Raw genomic sequence first — 23642 nt, forward strand, 5'->3', positions numbered from 1 at the left:
TAGGCCACGCTCCTGACTGTAACCGCTAGTAGAAGTCAATGGTTGAGCAGGAGATCTGCAGAAACATAGAGTGTAACAGACAGAGCCGTTCACACGATTTAGCCTGCCCGCTGTGACATTTCGCTTCTGTGCTCTATGAAGGAAAGACTAAAATACCCATTTATATCACAGTTACCGAGAGCGTGTTTCTAAAAATATAGCTCTTTCATCTGAATAGGGACTGCCTTTGTGTTTAGAAATTAGCCCCAGCTTGTCTTTACGTTATTGTTCTGTCTGATGTGACCATTCTTGCTAAAAACAATAAATGTGGTTGTAAGTTGGGTACCCTTAGTCAGTGTTTTGTACATTGTGTAAATTTTGCACTTCATGGAGGTCAGGATTTGGCCAAATCCCAGGTTGCCAGGGTGACTAGAAATTGCAGACCGGCACCTAGGGTTTTACCTCCTGGTCACACAAATCGGCTGTATACAGAGTCAATGTTTGTGTTCAGAAGCTTGCTTAGTTTGTCATTCCTATCCACAGCTCCTGCATCTGTAAGGAATTTGAGCTCTGATGTAGGTCCCGAAAGACAGGTTTATAGTCATTAAACTGGGAGTTAAACATTTCATAATGCATGAGTAATATCCGTCTGAGAGGCCAACCCCAGCGAGCTTTACCTGCAACAAGCTCTCATGTGATCCTGCATAATGTTATAGCATCAACATTTTATACAGCACTTTCAGTACATATATTCAAAGGGAATGACTGGACTAGAATAGACGGACAAACAGATACATTAAAGAGGGCCCTGCTTACAATCTGGAGGTGATGACTCGAGAAACCTCCCCATGTTAACTTTGTTTGTGTGGAGATTCTTTTACTTGTTCTTACCCAGACCTTCCATAATACATAGTTAAGCCAAGGAGCTAATATGTTTAGGACACTGGAAAATATCTGGTTAGTGAATACACATCTTTTTTTATGTGTAATGAAGATAAAATGATCTTTCCCAAATCTTAAACATGACCCTTGTGGTCTCGTTGACCAAAATGTGCTTTTACTTGAGTCTGTTTCCGCATCGTGCGATTTGTAATTTGGTTTTTAATGATCTGAGACTTGTGGCTCTGCCGGTACCCCTGGAAACCGGTTTCCTTATCTGCCCCGTAAATCTAATTTCTTTATTCAATTTCCTGCTAATTATAATCACTCTTAATTAAAAAAAAAAAAAAATATGGCCTGAAGGAGCAGCTGTTCTCGGTAGGCTGGCATATGGTAAATCCCAACAGTTTCACAGCCCGGCACCCAGACAATCCCATTCGTTTTTGTTTGTTTCTTAAAAGGGTTCGCTATTTCGATAGATAACTACCTCTTTTGAAAAATAATCATCTCTTACAGAATAGATATTCAAAACCTGGATATTTTAGAACTCATGCATCGACTGCATTTTCCTTGCCTTTAATCCTTTCCGCTACGCCGTCTCCTGTCCCCGCTGTGACCTGCCCATAATGGCTTAAAGAGCAGCTCTCACCCGGACCTTTTCCAGTACTAGTATCTGATTCCGTTTTTCTTTTTTCCTTTCAAAATATTGTGATTTTCCTTTTTTAAAAAACGATTCTAGTTATCTCATAACATTTTCAGGCAGCTGTAAAGCCCAATCTACTATTTAAACTCCCACCTGACCGCTTACCATACTGTGGGAAACAATAGAAAGGCTCGGTGTTAATCACCCAGTTGGCACTCTGATGAAAGCCTATGTAGGAATGGATTTTGTAGTATTGCTATAAAGAATCCGCCGAGTGTCTGGGAAAAAGTCCCCCTAAATCCCGTATGATTGGCAACAACGATGGCAGCTTCCCAGTCTGCAGATAAAGGATAAGAAAGAAACGGGTTTATGTCGCTGCGCCAGCCTACATAACAGCTGCATTTTATGCACGAGGGGTTTTCCATGTGACCCCCTTTATGGGTCTTTAATTTATACCCCAAGTGTCCGAGCCGAAGTACAGTACGCCACCTAGGGAGATGCGACACTTAAGCACGAGCTAATTATCAGACCAACAAAGATTTACTTCCTAAACAGACACAGAAATCAACCTGAAAAATATATATACTATCATAATAAACAATTTAAACCAGGTGCTGCTGTTCTTTAATGCTGTTACCGGCGGCTAATGCAATGCTTTCCTGTCCTTTAGACGATGAAGCAGATGTCTTAGGAGATGCAGAGGACTTCCTGAAACTCTTCCCTGCAAAAGCCAGCGATAGACCTCGCTCCGTGGACACAGTAGCTACAGATCCATGGCTGCGTCCCGGCACCTCGGACACCCTGAAAAGATTTATGGCGGGGCAGCTGGGCCACGACAATCCGGCTGCTGAAAATGCTTTAGCGTTCAACTGGCAGGGCCTGTCCACCGCTCATGGGTAACCGAACCAAACCGTGCCTTTCTCAAGCAAAAAATGTGTCACTAATGCACTTTCCTTCTCGTGTATTTGACAGAAACGTGTTGTAACACAATCTAAAATATTTTATATTTCAAAGAAAATTGATGATTTTATTTGTGAAAGGACTATTTTGTAAGAGGTAGAAATGGGACAAGAGCCAGACCCCTTTAATTGGGCTATCAAAAGCCGAGGTTCCCGAGGGACGTTATGTTTCTACCGTACTCCATATCCTCTAGTTAAACCTTTAAGGGGCAGAGGTTTGTAGTACGAAACAATTGAGAGTCCCATTCAAAGATTCTACACACTGTATGAGCAAATAAATCTTCACCAAGGATCATATCTTCCAAAGCGTGGCACCCGGTAGCATGCGGAGAACGACGTCAGCATTGAATGACGTCACTTAGTAAATAAGACACGTAGGAATATGCTCCCGCTAGCAGTAGTGTTCTGTGCTTTTAAACCAAGGAATGACTTACTTGAAATTAGATTTGACTTTAATATAGATTATATTTTGGTGTGACCTCCTAGAAGCTTCCATTGTTTGTTAGTCTGACACCAATCTCTGATTAGCAAATGTTAGTAAATCACACAAGCGAAACCTGGCGCCACAACAGCGCTCTGTCTAACCTTGTCATTTTTTTTGCTACCTTCTATGGATGTTTTAATACATTTTATAATTTAATATTTGATGCTTGTGAATAAATTATATTTTATTACCATGGTGTTTTCTCTTCAATGAGTGTATAAAAATGTAGATGTGAGCGAAGAGCTGCGGCTGTCAGATACGTAACACGTCGCTCGGTTTGCAATAAGATATTTGTGATCATTGTAGAACTCATGAAGGAATCGGTAGTTACTAGATAGTCGGCTGAAAATCTCACAGCCTTAAAGAAGTTATCCAGCGCTATTTCCATGTCCAAGATCGGCTGGACTCCGGAATGCAGGCTTTTACTTACTGGGGTTAGATCTTGAGAATGGAAAATAATCAAGTAATTTACACAACACGGCTGTGTATTGCTTGTTTTCGTTCATTTTATGAACTATAAACTTAAAGCTTTGGGAAAGTAGCAGTATTTATTTCTACATAACACCGCTGCAGTTTCTGCTTCGTAAAGCCGTATCAATGAACAAAGACTACATCCAGGATTCGTTTGCAATGATGATAGAATTCAAAAACTTTTATTGACCTATAACCTGATTGGAATATGCCAGATGAGAACCGATATATAGTACAGAAAGTTGTACAGAACTTTACATAGAAAACTTTACAGGTCTGTACCATGTCCATCTTCCGAGTAACTCTCCATCTACTTGGAATGCTTGACTTCTGTCACCACTGAAGCACACGTCACAGTACTGGTATCTTCCCAATGAATTCAACATGTCCCCAGGCCAAACCAAAGCCAACTTTGATACTTTTAATATATTTAACATTAAATTTCTGTACAAAGTGAAATCTACATCAAACAAAAGAAACAATTTTAACAGCAGACAAGACCTAGACTTGTTTACATCGATTCAAGTTCCAGGCAATTGAATTTTTTTTTAAATTGCTCTTAAATGTATTCAAAGCCCTACGATTATTTTACAGACTATCCATTTAATATCTTCATCCCCTGCTTTGAAAAGTCAGCAGCAGTAACATTAGGGCTAAAAGTATCAGAGAAAACTAAAAAAATATTTCTTAAATCTCAACAACCAAAAAAAAAAAAACCTAGTGCATTCCTTAAACAATAAAATGGGGTTTTGCAGCAAATTAGTGAGAAAATGAGGAACTCAAAACATTGCAGGAAGATCGGTATATAGTGTTTAGCACTTTTTACATTACAGACCTGCACTTCGTTACACTTTTATTCCTCCCTGTAACTTCCTTACAGAAAAGGCTATTAAAGCGCTTTTTTGCCCACACATCTGACTAATGCAATTTGAGTGTTCATTTAGTAAAAGTTTCGTATTATCAGTAAGTCCCCATAGAGCGATAAGGATAATATTGGGCAAGGTTTGGAAAGTGAGGCTCCAGCTCCTGTAGAGGAAACATCGGGAGAAACAAATCCGCCGCAGAGCAGGTCTGGAGTGTCATCGAGCGAAGGAATAATTCTACACGGCTGTACCATTTAAAACTCAAATTCAGTGGCGGTCTTGAGAGGCAGACCCCTGTCTTCTGTCCTCTACAGAATGATATTCCAGTACTTCAGAGCTCTCTCCCACTCTGTCCTGGTCTTGCTCTTGAGGAAGAGAAATTTTAAAAACAAGCCCGATTCGGTGGAAGAATCTTCTCAGTATAGCACGCAGCTCGGGGATCAGGTCAAACTGGATTATTTCACAGAGAAGGGGGTAATAGAAGGATGCGTGGGCTTTAAACTGCAAACGGAAAACAAGGGAAAGTGAACACACGATCCGGGAGTTTTTCTTTTAAGGTATTACCCCGTTTGATTGCTGAGGAGTGGGGCCAATTTCAGTACTTTCACCACAATTACATTTAGGAGACAGGCTTATACACAACTTACGCTTTACCAACAACGTACGCTTTCCAGGACAAGTAATGCTGTTCAGACAGCTAGTTTAAGGCAAACTATGCATCACATCAGGTATAATTGTAGAAATGTTAATGAAAGATTGGGCAAGGTCTTAACAGTTGGTTTGTCAAACTAAATATAATAGATATTATTCTTTTTTTTTCTAGACCTTAGTAAACTTCTCTCATACATGTAGATGCACACAAAGTTAAGGTAGGTGACCGTGTGTATTATCACAGGGTAGGTACACATAAAATTTGTAACTACAAATGCCATCATTTTCAGAATTATGGGAATTGTAGTCCAAAAGTTCATCAGCCCTTTTTCACCAAAAAAGGAAAACAAATCTATTTCTTTTGCCTTTTAAAAATCTGTGGGCACCTAATTCCAACATGCTCAGAGATGAGACGCTTCTCCTGCATGGCTAGCTCATGTCATGCTGCCACGCTTGCATTTGTTTCTAGTTGGGATGGTAGCAGGAAGCCATGTTAGGCTGCCTGTTCCATGCACAGACTTTCTTTGTGATCAGGCAGCTCAGGATCCCATAAGCAGTCCCCAACGCCACAGAAATATTTTGTCCACAATCAGCAGTAGTAACAGGCAGGGCCGGCCGAAGACTTAACGCCGCCTGGGGCGAAGTTTAAAATGCCGCCCCCCGCCGAGGGGGGGCGGCATTATCTACCCGCCCCCCACCAGTACTTACCCTTAAACAGTCCTGCGGCGAGTCTCCCTGTGCTGCCACGGTGCCGGCTTGTAATGCTGAGCGCCGGAAATTCACGTCACTTCCGGCACTCTGCATTACAAGCCGGCACAGAGACCGAACAGGGAAACTCGCCGCAGAGGAGAGAGAGAGGGTCGCCGAGCGGGTAAGCGAAAACCACTCGGTGCCCCTCTCTCTCTCCTCCGCTTCAAAAAAAACAAAAAAAAAAACGCTTTTGCCCCAGTCGGCTCCATTGTAGGGCCGGCCCTGGTAACAGGCCTTCCACATATGGGATAAGTGGTCGGGTTTACCTTGCCAACCATGTGTCTCATATGTAGTTGGTGCTGGAAGGACTAACTGCACAAACAAGCAATGATACCACCTCATAGGAGTTCACTTATAGATTCATGTAATGCGTGCTATTGACACCTCTCCTTTCTTGAGCGGAAGGGCCACTATGGACAATAAACCAAACCATTGTCAAGTAATGAAGCTCCACTTGTAGCTCCCTGTTTAGTGGAAGAAAATATTTTTTTCCTGTAAAAAGGTGTCCTTAAGTTACCACTGTATTGTGTTTTAAATAACTTAACTAATTGGTAAATTAATCTATTCCAAAACAGGTGGAATCGATTGCTCTAAAGGTTTAGTGCATTTTAGATTCTAAACGATACATTACATCATAAACACAGATTTATATTTGCAAGAAAATTGCATTTTTAATTAGAAATCTTTTCTTGGAGGCATTTTGCGCACACACTTTGCAATTATCCCTGCAGATGCTTAATTGACACCTCTGCCTTTACAAACAGGACCCGGTTGTTAGACCTACCCGTTCATCGCTAATCTTCAAGACCTTGGTTAGGAACAGCAGTAGCAGATTAGTCCAGGCTTCTCGGTGACTCTCTGATGTCAACGTCAGGAAATAACTCAGCGCCTCACTACAAACACTGCAAAAAGAGGTGGCGAACACGTCACTCATATATAGTGGAGATAATATAATTACATGCCAACCAAGATCCGTCACTTAATCAACTTATTAAATGAGCATCAAAAATATCTTTATTGGAAGAACCAGCCCCTTGTCCTGAGCCTGTCCTTCCATGCACTTTTAACTTCTATCAGTGATAGAACGTGAAGATATGATGTATCGAGTGAGTAGTTACTGTGGCGGTGTGGATCATCCAGCATATGATCTGAGTGCTGTACAATCCCCATACAGAAAGAGACACCACCGGTCAGTTCTATCCAGAGAGAAGGCAGGTGCTGCTTTCAGCAAATGTTGTAGTGACAAAAATGTATAGCTGAAGTGGTTAATAAAATAATCACATCGTGTAATAAACGGTGTGAAAACATTACAGTTGCCCACTCACTTTAGCAGTCGTTGCTGGACCTCATCCCACGCACTTCTCCGGCTTTCATCCATGTACATGCGGAACAGAATTCGCAAGCCGCACGCGAGGCTGCTGGTCTCTTGTTTGAGGAGGTTGGGTTTGGATTTGCCCTTGAAACCTGTGAAGCATTGAAGTATTTAGCATGTGTTACTACTGATCCAGCCCCATATAATACGTTATTTTGGGTTTTATTTATTTATTTATTTTTTATTTAGATGGATCTTTATAAGATTCCATAGGTTGCTATATTGTCTGTAAACACATGGCTGCAGTGTTCCGATGATCCTGCCAATGTAGTCCCGATTCCGTTATCTCACTTACCTGCCTTCCAGAGAGCGGTTCGCTGCTCATTATTGGAATTAAAGGCTTTGGCAAATCTGTGAGATTCCAGCAGGCAGTCCAGGAGTTTGAAGAGTTGCTGGGAGGTGAGAAATCTATACATGCCTTGGTCTTGGGTATCGACGTAGACATCAAAATGAACAGCGTCTCTCTAAAAGCACAAAAAGCAATGCTCTGTACCGATGTCTGCAGAGCGCAATACATTGCAAAGTAATTTGACCTTTGGGTTTGTTTCTTACCAACCTCACTGACGAACGGTCCAAACTCTAACTGTGACAGAGCCCTAAGTTTTTGTAATGGAAGTTTGTTTAACCGGAGATGGCAAAAAAAGTGAATTTGGGGATGCTGCTTGTATTCTTCATCTGTTGCAGAAATCATAACACATTTACTTGTGGAGCACCTATATCACGCAGTGAGTACGATCCATTGTAGTTATCCGCCTTATACAGGGACAAACATCACAAACACAGTCTGGAACTGCACCCCGACTAATGATTTTATTTTACAAATCAAAACATTGGATGCATATTTTTTTGTTTAACACTTTGCTGCTGCCTACGGCCTGATGATATTCTTTCAGCATTTATTCTAGAATTACAGACATTTCCTTTTTAGTATCCCAGTGATGCGAGACGTGTATTGGTGGAATGGCACCCACCTGTGCAGCGGCGAGGTTCTCAGCATCCTCTTTCCTACTGGTGGCTGGAAAGAACACAATGTTGTCGATAGTCTGTATGAGCTCCAGCTGCACCACACACTTAATCAACAAGGCGGCAAAGAGCTTCTGGTCAGGAACTTCTAAAAAGGCATAAAAGTAGTTTCATTGAAATCTTTTAAGTGTAATTTGTCAGATTCCGGGGGAAAAGAGTTTGTGTAACATTGATTACAGAATTAAACATTCTTGGAAAATCATATAAGAAAGTACTGAGAACGGCATAAAATAAATGTGGCCTTCAGCTCATGTACTGCTGACAATCCCCCATTTTGCCTAAAATACCTGTGCTCAGAATGGAATAAAACCCTTAATGGTTAACGTCATAAACTCTTTCCAAATCCCCAAACTCACTGGTGCCAGCTCGGTGTAAGGGCATCTCCTCGTAGCTGGTTATGACCGCCTGGGTACTGCGTCTGCCATCGGCTGTCCGCGGCTGGATAGATTCATGAATATCCACAGATTTCTGAGACACAGAATCCTGAAAAAGACAAAACACTTGCTGGGATACTTCAACACAACACAAAAAACTAATTATTCAGTGAATATAAAATAATAGGAACTTGTAATAATAAAATAGTTCCCTGCAAGGTGTCACCTGGCCTATACATGACTACACAAGAACATTGCAAACGTTTATAATAGGGCTGCAACAACTAATCGATAAAATAGATGATAATCGATAATGAAATTCGTTGGCAACGAATTTCATTATCGATTAGTTGAATCGATTTTTATCGATTATAAAATTAGGGTTTTTTCAGAGCAAATGTTCTGAAAAATACCCCTCGTGTTATAATCCGTTAGTGTGACTAACAGGAGTCACAGCAGCAGTTGCTACTTACAGTTCCTCCCTGCAGTCACTGCCGATTGGCCCGCCCACTTCCTTTTTCCAGTCCCTCCCTGCAATCGCTGCTGGAGAAAGAAAGGGGCGGGGCCAATTGGCAGTGACTGCGGGGAGGAAGAAAGGGGCGGATCCAAACTGCCGATTGGCTCCGCCCATTTCCTTAGCATCGCCATGGCTGCGACACTCATCTAACTGAGTATAAAATTAATATTTGGGCTGCTGAAAGTTAGGGGAGGTGGGGGTTAACTTAGGGGCAGTTATAGTTAATGGGGTGTTTAGGGTTAACTTAGGGGCAGGTATACTTAATGGGGTGTTTAGGGTTAATTTAGGGGCAGTTATAGTTAATGGGGTGTTTAGGGTTAACTTAGGGGCAGTTATAGTTAATGAGGTGTTTAGGGTTAATTTAGGGGCAGTGGTGATTGATGGGGTGTTTAGGGTTAATTTAGGGGCAGTTGTGGTTGATGGGGTGTTTAGGGTTAATTTGGGGGCAGTTGTGGTTGATGGGGTGTTTAGGCTTAATTTAGGGGCAGTTGTGGTTGATGGGGTGTTTAGGGTTAACTTAGGGGCAGGTATACTTAATGGGGTGTTTAGGGTTAACTTAGGGGCAGTTATAGTTAATGGGGTGTTTAGGGTTAACTTAGGGGCAGTTATAGTTAATGGGGTGTTTAGGGTTAATTTAGGGGCAGTGGTGATTGATGGGGTGTTTAGGGTTAATTTAGGGGCAGTTGTGGTTGATGGGGTGTTTAGGGTTCACTTAGGGGCAGTTGTGGTTGATGGGGTGTTTAGGGTTCATTTAGGGGCAGTTGTGGTTGATGGGGTGTTTAGGGTTAACTTAGGGGCAGGTATACTTAATGGGGTGTTTAGGGTTAACTTAGGGGCAGTTATAGTTAATGGGGTGTTTAGGGTTAACTTAGGGGCAGTTATAGTTAATGGGGTGTTTAGGGTTAATTTAGGGGCAGTGGTGATTGATGGGGTGTTTAGGGTTAATTTAGGGGCAGTTGTGGTTGATGGGGTGTTTAGGGTTCACTTAGGGGCAGTTGTGGTTGATGGGGTGTTTAGGGTTCATTTAGGGGCAGTTGTGGTTGATGGGGTGTTTAGGGTTCATTTAGGGGCAGTTGTGGTTGATGGGGTCTTCAGGGATAATTTAGGGGCAGTTGTGGTTAATGGGGTCTTCTCTTCAGGATTAATTTAATGCTGAGGACTGAGGGTTAATTTAATTAATTTAATAAGGTTAACTTAAGGTGCAGTTTATTTTATTAAATAATTTAAAATAAATGAAAAATTTAATTTTTTTTATCCGATTAATCGAAAAAATAATCGGCCAACTAATCGATTATGAAAATAATCGTTAGTTGCAGCCCTAGTTTATAAACATTACACAGTATTTTCATCCTTCAAAGCTGCAAACAACCTTAGGGAGAAGCTGCAGCTCCCTGCACTTTCCGTGGTTCAACATTCAACGACAATGGTCGTGATTTCTGTGCGTGTGGGTCTCATCAGACCCCCGCCTGGAGCTTGTCACGTGTCAGGAGATGTGTTCAGCTAAACATATCTCCTGCACATCAAAGAGTTGGGGTGGGGAAGGGAACAAATACATTAGGGCCACTCGCTAAAGGTCCCCCCTATGCATTTGCAAGAGAGGCAGCATGAAAATGTAAGGGGACCTCTCAGTTAAAGTAAACCTGAGGTTATGATCGCACCACAATGTACACAAAATTCTATGATATTCACTGAATTCCATTTCAATAAACAGATAAAATCTAATCCAATCCTGAAGCCAGATACATACCAGTTGCTTTTCTCCCATTTCAGACTGTGAGCTTGGATCAATATCTCCCGCTGCAGCTTTCCAGGTCAATAACCTTCACGGCGAGAAGAAAAGAGATCCATCAATCTGCTCTGTAACACACGCTCACACACAGAAGACACACATGCCTCCCATTTCCGTAGAAACAGTACTCGTGGCAATTCTACATTAGATGTTTATTTGTTAACACCAAGCAACACACAAACCCTGGGAGGAGATACACAATTAATAATCCATCTCACAAAGAGAAACTGCAGCTTTAATGAAAAATACATGATTCTGGTGTCTCCTTTCCGTGCGAGAGGAAATAAAAATCTGATAAAAACCAGAATATATTTATATGTGATTTGAAACATAAAACATGAATCATTCACTCAGTCTGGAGAACAGTTCTGTGCAAAAAATAAACCATTTCTGTGAAAAGAAACGTAAAATGGCATCCAGCATCCCTAGTGAAAGAACGCATTCCACGCTGCTTGATTTAGTTGCCCTAAATTTTGTTCCTCTGTGCCACGGCTCTCTAGATGCTAATGAACTACAACTCCTATTACCTCCCTCCACCCAAAACTTTACACACGTATATGAAAGCAGTTTAAACCCCCATGAGCACGTACGCGTGAGGAATTGTGGTTTTGAAGATATCAAGCATACAGTTGCCGGTTTTGTCCCAGATTTCCAGCGTAAATTTCTCTCCGTTTAGTATAACAACATTTTCTAAGCAGTTGGTGCCGGAACGGGCGAGCTGTTCGTTGTCTGAAAGGTAAAGTAAAGCAGGGTGTTTATTAGCGTGACGTGTGCCGGAAAGTCCAGGCGTGTTTATACTACATGCGTGTTGGAATAACCGGCCACCGCCAAGGAGACACCTACCTAATGAAGTGCTCAGCTAAATCCATCACCCTTCCCCCACTTATTACAAACATGATCCTCATCATTTCCCAGACTCCCTGTCCATAGAAGTACCAAAGGCAGCCAGAAACAACGGGGTTCCCCTATCTATCTATCTGTCCGTAATCAAACCATTCTCTGGAGTAGCCATACCCATAAGGCATCTGACAGATACATCAGATAAACTTCGCTCTGCGGACCCCCCATACGCCTCGAAATCCACATTTTCTTACCTTGCTGCACACACCAATACAGCTGGGCAAAAATATCATCCAGCAATACATCGCTGAGCACCTCGAAGTACTGGGTGAACACGTCGCAGATTGCATAGAGAGCGTGGTTACACGTGGTGGTCATCCATTCCGCTTTCTGCGCATGAATTAGAAAACGCCTTAGAACTAGAAATCGATGCTATAGCCTGGAACAGCCGGAGTTTGTACAAGAAATAAAACACAAGAATACCAAATTCTCTATCGCTCCCCATCAATAATTCCTGTTATATTCAAATCTCTTTGGCTCGCTACAATCTCTAGGTCTGATAGTTTAGCGCATCATATCACCTGCGTGTATTCAATGGACACCATACCTTGGGATTACGCAGGGGTTAACAGAGTGTTATATACCAGTGACCAAAATATAATTTATAATAGAAAATGAAACTAAACTGGAGCACACCAGTGGACATTAATAGGGAAAGAATTGAGTTATACGACAAAAAAACTTTACCGAACCTATCATTTCATAATAAAATAAAGCCAAAAACGCTAAGCAAGAGGCAGTTACATTAAAATATAAACGTAAAATGGCACACTATATGTGAGGGTGATAAGGGTTAATAAAAAAAGGAGGAAAATAAGCTACTGTAGCTACTGGTCTGGCTGGCCTTAGGATAGTATTATTCCACCTCAGTCTGCTGCTCCGGCAGTTTCATGTTATCAAAGATCCTGAAGACGATTCGAAACAAATCCTGCCACCAGTGCTTCTCAAACGTGTGGCCGTAGGTCTTCATCACTTCAAACATAACGGTCAGACCCCTGCGGGAACACAAATACAGTCAGAGTACCGGTGATTCTGGCACAGAGCCTCTCAAACCAGACATCAACGAGACAAAGTCACCGGCCACTCCAAACACTCGTTACAATTTATTCTCGTAGTTATCATGTTCGCCAACATGATTGTAATTTATTGGCGATATAAAGAGAACCGTGAGGGGAATCCCTCGGCTGCACTAAAAACCCTCTGCTGAGCTGCAGGAAATACAATATATAATATAATAAACCTTACAACTGAAACACAACATTTCTGGAAAATATTTCTGCTGTCCCTTTAAACACCAGGTGATCTCAGCCATGGGGGGGGGGCAAACCCTGTGAACAACAAGTCCCACAATCCTCCATCTGATGTAGTGCATTATGGGGTTCTTAGTCCAGCATTGTTAAACACTAACAGGAAAGAAAGTAAACCCCTGGTTTTGTTTGACTTGATGTCTTCACATGGCAATAAACCAGCGGCTTCACTCCGTACCGAGCCGTTTAAACGCATGCTGTTTAGCGCCACGACACGGACAGAGTCTTGTGTCACAGAGAACCTGACAGCCGTGAGACAGATTAAACGATTAAACACGGCTGCCATATTCCTTCACAGATAAAGGCAAAAGGCGTTATTAATTCTGCGGTGTGGGCTTCAGATATGTTCCCAATAAAAAAATGTGTTAAGAAAAATAAGGTATAAAAAAAAAAGAATAAAACAAAATTAGCATAACACACAATCAAAATACCTTGATAAACAGGAATTACAAATACGGATTGTTACCTGGTTCTTACATCTAATTTGCATCTGTTAATGATGCAGGACAGCTCAAACAGAATGGGGAACCATCCTCTCACCCACACGCGATCCTCGGGGGCGACATTCATATCGTCGCTGGTGTACTCCTTAAAGGCCTGCGGGAAGACGGGACGGTTATGGCTGCGTCGTGTGTATGCATTCAGCACACTAGAAGAACCCCGTTACAAAAAACATTTCAGTTCTTGAACACACTTTCTGCTAGTCTTAAAGCAATTGAAGGCAGCATTTTAGTAAATAAAACAGGCTGTGACTGTACCTGGGGCCTGTCAGAGACATATTTCGCACAATGGCGTATCAGGCGTATGGCTTCCATACTGGTGTCTGGAAAAGCCGCGTTACAAGCAAACTCCGACAGGCACTTGACAGCATCCTGGAAGGAATCGATGGTGGCGGGAAAATGCTTCTCAAACACCAGCGCTGCAAGAGAAGAGATGGCGACGAACGTCACGAGTGAAACGGGTTCTCAGAAGGCTCATTATTACTGCTATTAATACGACACTAAAAGCACTGGATATATTCTGGTTATATTTACAGGATCTTTCTAATAAAAGTAATCGTACGGCCGTGTTACTAGGTACAACGTATCACAACATGTCTACCTTTTTCATTCAGTAGCCTCCCTGTCATTATCTACATTACCGCGTCTTCTATCTCACTTTTCAGGTTCCCTCTTTACTCGTACCCGTTTCCCCTCCCCGTCCATGTTTTACGCATTCTGGTTCACCATCTGCCGCCTTTATCAGCCCTCTCTGAAGCATTAATAACTCCACACATGATGCAGGCCAATGCAGTTTCTCACTGGATGGCATACCGGCTCATCTAGTATGTTTCTGATCAGATGGGTGATTTACAGGTTAAACGGCCCTCACATTGCGACAACCATTATTTTTCCTCCTTACTGTCATTACTATAAAAGGTTGGTTGGTATCGCCTACCATTCAGACATTAAAAGTAAATATAAAGAACCCAATGTATTATCTGCCCATTGGGTTGGTAACGCACACGGATTTCACACAGCTTTCCTCTTTGAGAAGAGAACGACCCCGCTGACACATCAACTGATCATTCCCAGGAAAATGTCTGACTGAAACGGTCCACCTTTGATTTTGGGGAGACCTAAAGCAATTTGGGGCATGCGGCTGAGGCCTAATCAGACCGCAGGAGGTGAACAGGCACTTACTGACTATGTGACCAGTGGTCTGGAACGCAAGCTCCACTATACTCTCATCCTGATCCGACGCAGCCAAGTGAAACACCGAGAATATGTTCTTCCAGCCAGAGCGAATATTTGCTGCTTGAGAATTCACCATCTGAGCGATGCATCGTACCACCATGTCTCTAATGGTGGGAGACCTAGTCAACGAAAGGAAATCACACACAGGATCAGGAATTTGGGTGCAACACACTTTGAAAATACTATTTATTTATATGTTACAGTCACATATTATGTGTGGGAACGTTAGCCAGCCTAATTGTTATGTCATTTATTATGATTTGGGATAAAAAGAAAAAAAATCTATCAGCAAATTAGTTATATTTCTGTATTTAATGTCTTGAAATGAAAATAAACAGAAAAATTAAAGTAGGATGTCTGCAAGAAACTTCGCATGGTAAACCGCTCGTTAAAACATTACAAGGGCTATGGAAGTAAGAGTGGGTCCAAGCCGTGTTACAGACACGAAATATAGCTCAACACATCTGTGCCGAATGAACTTGGGGGTCACAGGCAACAAACGGCGCCAAGTGGACACCACAAGTGGTCAACGCATACCTATTTCTCTTCATTATATGTTCAAACGGCCTTAAGAAGTCCTTCTGGAAACGGAAGTTTGCAAGCTCTCCCTTTTCTAAAAACTTCATCGAGAGCTGCCTTAAGGAATCTACGGCAAAGATGGCCACATCTTCATTGGGATTGCAACCAACCTGGAAACGTGAACAGCAGAAAGGTTGTGTTCATGAAATGTTCTTCCCGGATACCTCATTCTACCAGTGGCTATGGTAATAAGACCATGTTGCAAACTTTTCCCCAGAGCCACTCTTTATACGTTCTTTAACCCCCAATGAATGGGATATTTGGATTTTTATAAATAAAATACCCTTTCCAGCGCCATTAGAATTAGATTTAGAATACCTTATTAAAATGGTCTCCTATAACTTCCCATATTCTAGACCACTGCAGTCTGATACGGCCCATGTTGTAATAGGAAATTTCTACAATCTTCTGCAAGCTGAACATGCGGGGGTGAGTCGGGGACAAAAGTTCATCCATTGAAACCGCACACAGCCAACGAACGAAATCCACTGTAAGGAAAATATTGAATATTGGTATAAATTAAATAAATATACAAAAGCCAAAAAATAAATGCTTCTAATAGTACCTGACAAAGCTTTTCCTTTTTTTCTTAAAAGAAAAAAAAATGAAAGTCAAATGCCATAAAATAAGGGCCATGCACTGGTCTGGATTATCATCATTATTATTTTTTATTTTTTTTTAATACGCTTGAGCAGAGGGAGATCAATCAAAAATGAAGCAGGTATGTACAGAACCCCTGGTCTACCGCAGGGCACTAATTCAACATCCCTGTAAGCAGAGAATGCCGACCCATAGAGCAAAAGTGTCCATCATCTACCCAATAAAGGACCTCTGTTCCCACCAATCCCTAACAGCAGGACCTAGTAGCATCTCAATCATAAGCAATTCTATTCCAGAAGGCCTCCAGTACTAACACATGTTACTTTTCCTTAAAATGGCCACCTGGCTGCTGAGGCTTTTCTTGCGGCTTAGCTAGGGATCGCGGGCATTATAGTCCAAAAGCAGCCTGTGAGCTGCATTCGGACATCTAAAAGTTAACCGACTGCACTTTCACTGCCAAAATACTAAAGAAACACAGATGTCCACCTCTGCTGGGGTAAACTTTGCCTATACAGACACACAGCTATACATCACATAACAACGTGTGCGTCCATTACGGGTTCCTCCCTCATTTACGTTACAGCAGATAGTTAAAGTGAAAGTGGGGGGCAAGACAGAATCTAGCAAATACAATGAAGCGAGAGAGCCAAATATACATTTCTCCCATATTTACCTATGGCATTCCCATCCAGCCGTGTGGATCCTGTAAATATCCTGTAGAAGAATATTATGTATAAATATATGAACTGAGAACAATGTCAAGAAGACTTTTTTAAGTCAGGGTTAACTACAGAGTTAATCTGCAGTAATTTTAAAAGAAGCTGCATTTAATATTTGGTAGAATTCCGCTTAGCATTAAAACACAGTTTATGGAGGTTATATACAGTTGCCCCATACTGCAAGGAACCGTCCAGTAAACCCGCAAACATTACATGACACCTTTGCCACAACAGTGATCAATGCCTGATCCCAGAATAAGACATGTACAGGTTTGTCACATCTGTATCAGTTACATACATGTTTCCTACAGGGAGGAGACAATGGCCATGTAGCTCCTCATATTTTTGGGTGGTATCAGATCAGAGAACCCCTATTCTGGGCATGGAAGGCATTAAAAATGTATCACGCACAGGAAAAACCATGCTGCTGATGTAAAAAACCAAAATGAATGACTACCTGTCAACGGCCACCACAACGCTTTGGGAGCTTGTCTCTCCTATAGATTCTTGGATACTTGCCATTTGCTTCCAGTCCACATTTCCTCCTACTCAGCAAAAAAAGAAAAAAGGAAAATAAAGTGTGTAATATTTAGCAGAACAGAGCAAACAAACACTTTAAACATAAAGACAGTAACCAAAAATAAGAATCTATATAAATGTACATATTATGTGTTACAAAGGAAGCCCATGGAGAAGCAGCTACTGGTTCTACTCACCTAGCCCGAGACTGACAAATTCATCAGACGTTTGGTCCTTGGTTCCGGTGAAGTAACCTTCTCGGTTCCGCACCGTCCCAGATATGTAACGCGGCTTCACTCCGGTGCCTATTAACTGCGCCAGCTCCAGCTGACTGATGCACTTCAGGATCTGCACACAGAGCGCAAGAATCGTTTCATGAACAGAACAAGCAAATGAACATATACAAATGGAGCCGTTCAAATTCAGGTTATGAATATATTTAAATACAGCATCTATATATTAGTGGCTGCCCATTGGCCTTTTCTAGATATGGCCCCACGCCTAATTATGGTTCCTTCTCATCCACTTTTTCAATTCTATGTCTCAGATGTAGCCTCCCGACCCAGCCCCAATCAGCCTATCCAGATTTACTTTAACCCACTTTGTGCCATAACCCATCTACTAGACCCATTCCAACATCCTCCTCATGTACCACCCATCTTCTCCAACCATAATCAACTCTTCCCATGCATCATAACCTCCATTTCCCAAAGTCAGACCAATCCAGTCGTGATCGACCATGTCAGTCTTCATTTTGACTCCCCTGAAAGACATTATCTCCTCACAAGAGGGATTTATAGATTTCCTTCATACATACATGTTATTTTATGTGCAGTTATATTGGACAGTCTAAGTTGTTAGTATGAAGTTCCCTGTGTCGCAGAAACATTTCCAGCTTTGTCCTTGTAAATAGAGCTTCTTGACTCTTAGATGATTATATACAATAATGGAGGCCATTTTTTTTGTAGAAGAACCCCCACAGCTGCTTATAGATTTTTCTATTTACTACTTTTTTTTTGGTCTTGACGTCCCAACCACGTCTGGGTGACAATGTTTATATTATGGATCAGTTACCAAGGAAAGGAAACAATACTTGTAATCCTTATGCCAAACAGACCAAAAACATTCCCAAGCCAATAATCAGTGGTGACTTTCACATCGTAAACATAAAAACACAAACGTACCTCATGCCATGAAGATCCCAAGTAGTTGCCATCGGTGTGAGCCACAGTAATGAGGGTTTTGATGGTGTCTATGTTCTTCTGCTTCATTTCAGTAATCCCAGAACTCACGGTGAGCAACGTAAACCTCGCGAGCGCCTGGACATAGGCATCTCTTTCCAGCTGGTAGACAGATCAAATAAGTCACCTGACAATACTAAATAACTTAACATTTATACATACAATCATAAATATCATATGTTTTAGAGTGATCTTATCGCCATGGCAACCCAAGGAATCTTCATGCCGATTAGACCATTACATTGGTTGCCATGGAGCTAATCTATATAAAAAAAAAAACAGTACCATTATTTTTCTTTATAAATAACCCCATGTGCAGCCTATGCCTTCTATAATAATAATAATAATAATAGTAAACCATAAAACAAATAATTTCTATTTCAGATGCAGAGTGGCTCCCAAAGCTGATAACATCACTGTGATCACAAAACAATGATATGGCTTTATTAAAAAGATTTTTTCTATAATAACGCATGTTACAGACCATTTCCCATAGGCCCAAGAGCACTTTGCTGTATGCAGAGTTAGAAAATTAGATTTTCCTCTCCACTGGCTGCTTCTACTAAAATCAAAAGTGTAAGTAGGATGCATACTTAAGTATGCTTACTCCACATGCTATTTATAGCATTTCCACTAAGTTGAATGTGAACCGCTTCAGCAAATCACATACATCCTAGCTAAACACTGATGTAAGTACCATGCACACGATTGGTCACCACTACTCCCGTGCAGATTATGGAGCGTTTAGATCACAGACGGGTTTATTCAGTAAAGCGGGAGATGTTACATGGAACACAGAACCTGACGGCAGATAAGAACCGGCCTGTCTAGTCTGCCCATTATTCCTGCTGCCTGCTTTATGAAGGGTGCTGCTTGGTAAGTTTCTCCTGCGGGAACTGAGCATAATGAATAGTTAAATTAGAGAGGTGGCTTTGAAGATATACCGCTGATTTAACTATGCATTATATAGGGCTAGCTCAGCTCTTGACAGGATTGGCCCTTCTCCCTAAGTTTCTTATTCATTGTGATGAAGCTGCAATGCTCCTCCAGATTTAGTGAATATATTCCAGAATGTAAAATGTGGGCAGTACAGATGGTTAAAAAGCGCTAAATGCATTTGAAGTAAGTGGAATTCGGTGAGAAAGCAAGCATTACGAGGCAAAAGATAAAAGGCGCCTTGGGGACCGACAAACGATTACTGCGGCTCGGTGCCGATAATTACTTTCTACAGATTACATTCCATCCTCGCGCAGGATCAGAGCCCATTATTAAAAAGGTGATAGCCGGTAAATATTAGAGCGCGAGCGGGGTGTGTGCGTCACCCCGAGCGAACAGCGAGCAAAAATAAAGCTCATTTCAATCAAGGTCAGAGGCTCGTGACCGGAGAAGAGCCGTTTTCTCTTCGCAATGTTTCGGTATCTGGCTGTACCATAGAGAGTAGACTGATCATATTAAAGCACAGTCTGCACACTGTCAGTGCCAACCCCCGCCTGCCGAGGTAAGCGCCGAGGGGGCGCGTGTACACCTGTCAACCCCGCCGCCCGAGGTAAGCCCAGACGGGGGCGCATGTACACCTGTCAACCCCGCCGCCCGAGGTAAGCCCAGAGGGGGCGCGTGTACACCTGTCAACCCCGCCGCCCGAGGTAAGCCCAGAGGGGGCGCGTGTACACCTCTCAACCCCGCCGCCCGAGGTAAGCCCAGAGGGGGCGCGTGTACACCTGTAAACCCCGGCCTCCGAGGTAAGCCCAGAGGGGGCGCGTGTACACCTGTCAACCCCAGCCTCCGAGGTAAGCCCAGTGGGGGCGCGTGTACACCTGTAAACCCCGCCGCCCGAGGTAAGCGCAGAGAGGGGGAGCATGTAGACCTGTCAACCCCGCCGCCCGAGGTAAGCCCAGACGGGGGCGCGTGTACACCTGTCAACCCCGCAGCCCGAGGTAAGCCCAGAGGGGGCGCGTGTACACCTGTCAACCCCGCCGCCCGAGGAAACCCCAGAGGGGGCGCGTGTACACCTGTCAACCCCGCCGCCCGAGGTAACCCCAGAGGGGGCGCGTGTACACCTGTCAACCCCGGCCTCCGAGGTAAGCCCAGAGGGGGCACATGTACACCTGTCAACCCCGCCGTCCGAGGTAAGCGTAGAGGGGGCGCGTGTACACCTGTCAACCCCGGCCTCCGAGGTAAGCCCAGAGGGGGCGCGTGTACACCTGTAAACCCCGCCGCCCGAGGTAAGCCCAGAGGGGGCGCGTGTACACCTGTCAACCCGCCGCCCGAGGTAAGCCCAGAGGGGGCGCGTGTACACCTGTCAACCCCGCCGTCCGAGGTAAGCGCAGAGGGGGCGTGTGTACACCTCTCAACCCCGCCGCCCGAGGTAAGCCCAGAGGGGGCGCGTGTACACCTGTCAACCCCGCCGTCCGAGGTAAGCGTAGAGGGGGCGTGTGTACACCTGTCAACCCCAGCCTCCGAGGTAAGCCCAGTGGGGGCGCGTGTACACCTGTAAACCCCGCCGCCCGAGGGGGCGCGTGTACACCTGTCAACCCCGCCGTCCGAGGTAAGCGCAGAGGGGGCGCGTGTACACCTGTCAACCCCGCCGCCCGAGGTAAGCCCAGAGGGGGCGTGTGTACACCTGTCAACCCCGCCGCCCGAGGTAAGCCCAGAGGGGGCACGTGTACACCTGTAAACCCCGCCGTCCGAGGTAAGCCCAGAGGGGGCGCGTGTACACCTGTCAACCCCGCCGCCCGAGGTAAGCCCAGAGGGGGCGCGTGTACACCTGTCAACCCCGCCGCCCGAGGTAAGCGCAGAGGGGGCGCGTGTACACCTGTCAACCCAAACTAAATGCACCAGAGAAAAAACACGTCTTGGCGGGAAGGAACAATCCTGTCGTGAGTATGGGGTGTAGCCCCATTACCGTGTATATGGTATAAGACATGGTAAGTGTTTATTGTATTAATCACAAATACGTTTTCATGTAACACGATAGAAATGCATTTTACATTTTAAATGATTGTAAAATAAAGGAAGACTCCAGGATTTGTTTGCAGGTTGGAGACTGGACTGTCCCTTTAAACATGTCCTGAAGTACTATAATCAAAAATGTGTGAAAAGGGTAGAAAGTTGAAAATACTCTAACATTATGGAATTTGCAAAGGTTGTCGTGACAATAGAAAAACCAAATTTCCCCAAATCTGGCTTTTACATGATGCATGGATGTAAAATAACAAGAAACTGTATACCAAATACAAGTCCACCATGACGAATCAGTCCAAGGAGAGAGCAGGGAGTTCCAGATTTCACACATTTAACACAATACCGCGGAATCTGAATGTATATCTTTACCTGAATAGTGAAGATACATGCAATCCTGATCGCGCAGCGGATACCCTCCAAGCAGAGCGATGCTACTTCCGTGTCATCACAGTCTTGCAAACCAACACTGAATGCGGCCAGGAACGGCGTCCACGCCAACTGGTGAACAGGGATACAGGTGTTACTTCATTGCGGAAAAACAGAACGCAGTCACAACAAGCCTTACGTCTACCATTATTTCGAGGTCCATGTAAAATAATCAGCGCCTGGACTTTGATTGTATCAGAGGAGCTGCCACGGAGGGATAGAGACATGTATAAAAGCAGCGCAAGAGGCACAGACGCAGCTCCAAGCACCGACGATCACTTTACAGTGAGCCTCTCCAAAAAATACACCACCAAGTTACACTGGTTTGCCGGTTCTGAACCCCCTCATGTAATTCACTGAAATATCATAGAAGGCAAAAGATTCTTCACATGTTTCAAACGTTCCCTGGAAATTCCACAGTACTCTATTTAGCAAAATACATAATTTAGCTGGCATGACACACAATACTGTTATATTCAACCTTTTGCAATGACTGATGCCCAAGTGTAGTAGAATAGTAAGTTCAGGGCTTTTGACTTTTTGCAGAATGTTGCATACATTTACAGCTGCTGGCCAATCGGGCCCCTGGTTTCATAAACGAGGTTGTAGAAGGCTAGGATCAAGTCCAAGGTCTCGGGGTCCACTAGCTCCACATCTACTGTAAGCCCGCTGCTTGGTGATCATACAAGCCCCTGCAGCATTAGGCACAGAGCCCTCTTCTCCATCTGGCACAGTGTTATGATACTTCATACCGATGATATCACCACCCCATGCCCTTGTGAGTAAGGAGATTTTGCTGCTTTCTCAGATGACCAACAGGGACATCCTAACGCAAACAGGAAGATCTCCGGAATAGTAAAGTGAGGAAAATTACTCCTCTGAATTACCTTTAAGATGCCGGGAATGTGGTATTTAAACGCTTACCTTGAACATGGGTCTGACGTGTTCTAGATGGGTAGCACTAGTGAAAGGGGCTTGCACGTGGCTCACGGCTTCCATGAGGGCTTTTGCCGTCTTTGCCATCTGCTCCATCTCTAGATTATACAGTAATCTTCTTTGCTTTTCACTGGCCACACCTGTTTGGTTCAACACATTCATCCATTTTGTTAGACTTTACCCCAAAGCTGACACAAAATGCAGTAATGAAAATGTTTTTGTAAGTGAGAGGTGTCACGGGGGCATGATGGGAGAGGGGGTGCTTGTTTAGCAGTATTAGTAGTTATCTACTTTATTGGGTGGCAAAAAGATGATAACAAGTACTTCTGTCCGGGCTCTCCAGAGGAACCGAGGAGGGCACCAACACAACGGCCAAGGATCCCAGCTAAAGACCCCTGGTGCCCGTGAAAAATGTCTGGTAACGCCATGATTCCTGCCGTACATCTCCATGGCTAGTGCAGCCCATCTATGGACCATACTTGAAAGGTATATTTTAAAATGTGAGCACTACAAAGCTTGACTCCCACATTTCCATTTTATTATTGATGAATGCACTCATGAGTCTAACCACATTAACAAAGCCTTGGTAAACATTTTTGCCCCTAGTTCATATTCCTGGACGATGAAGATTTAAAAGTTAATACCCCCCAACCCATGAATCTGTATTCCTTGGCTAAGTTGAAAAAGAGGGTATCTTGATAAAATGTCAAAATCACACATCGACCTTGGCCAAACCACTAGATAATAGTATTATTTAAGCACTCTGTTCACAGAAGGCAATGTTTTAAATACACACGAGGGTGTGTTATGGAGCGATGCACTCCGAGACTCTGACCTCGGCTTTTCCTTTTTATGTACAGGTGGAAGGTGGGATGTTCAGCGACATCAAGACCATATATACAGGGAATACGCCAAGCCCCGTGGAAACATACCCGTGAAAACAGGCTGCATAGATACCCTGTGC

General features: G+C 43.4%; 1 protein-coding gene and 1 pseudogene across 1 annotated transcript in view; one reads left to right on the forward strand and one right to left on the reverse strand.

The window, feature by feature from the left end:
* Positions 1-2401, forward strand: part of LOC149305457 (centrosome and spindle pole-associated protein 1-like) — a 30455-nt pseudogene extending 28054 nt beyond the window's left edge.
* Positions 2402-4545: 2144 nt separating this feature from the next.
* Positions 4546-23642, reverse strand: part of LOC149305458 (brefeldin A-inhibited guanine nucleotide-exchange protein 1-like) — a 64336-nt gene continuing 45239 nt past the window's right edge. Inside the window, exons 19-39 of the mRNA XM_089477520.1 lie at positions 22667-22818; positions 21686-21814; positions 18299-18457; positions 17312-17462; positions 17053-17143; positions 16550-16590; positions 15595-15764; positions 15235-15386; positions 14644-14816; positions 13720-13880; positions 13428-13558; positions 12520-12649; positions 11849-11984; positions 11345-11483; positions 10713-10785; positions 8431-8557; positions 8023-8162; positions 7347-7515; positions 7005-7143; positions 6464-6581; positions 4546-4779 (exon numbers count right to left, since the gene is read on the reverse strand). Of these exons, the coding sequence (XP_089333646.1) occupies positions 4546-4779; positions 6464-6581; positions 7005-7143; positions 7347-7515; positions 8023-8162; positions 8431-8557; positions 10713-10785; positions 11345-11483; positions 11849-11984; positions 12520-12649; positions 13428-13558; positions 13720-13880; positions 14644-14816; positions 15235-15386; positions 15595-15764; positions 16550-16590; positions 17053-17143; positions 17312-17462; positions 18299-18457; positions 21686-21814; positions 22667-22818 (2915 nt within the window). The remainder of the gene's footprint in view (positions 4780-6463; positions 6582-7004; positions 7144-7346; positions 7516-8022; positions 8163-8430; positions 8558-10712; positions 10786-11344; positions 11484-11848; positions 11985-12519; positions 12650-13427; positions 13559-13719; positions 13881-14643; positions 14817-15234; positions 15387-15594; positions 15765-16549; positions 16591-17052; positions 17144-17311; positions 17463-18298; positions 18458-21685; positions 21815-22666; positions 22819-23642) is intronic.

The sequence above is a fragment of the Sceloporus occidentalis genome, unplaced genomic scaffold, assembly GCF_023333645.1.
Source record: "Sceloporus occidentalis isolate IW3139 unplaced genomic scaffold, rSceOcc1.0.p SCAF_11, whole genome shotgun sequence".
NCBI lineage: Eukaryota > Metazoa > Chordata > Lepidosauria > Squamata > Phrynosomatidae > Sceloporus > Sceloporus occidentalis.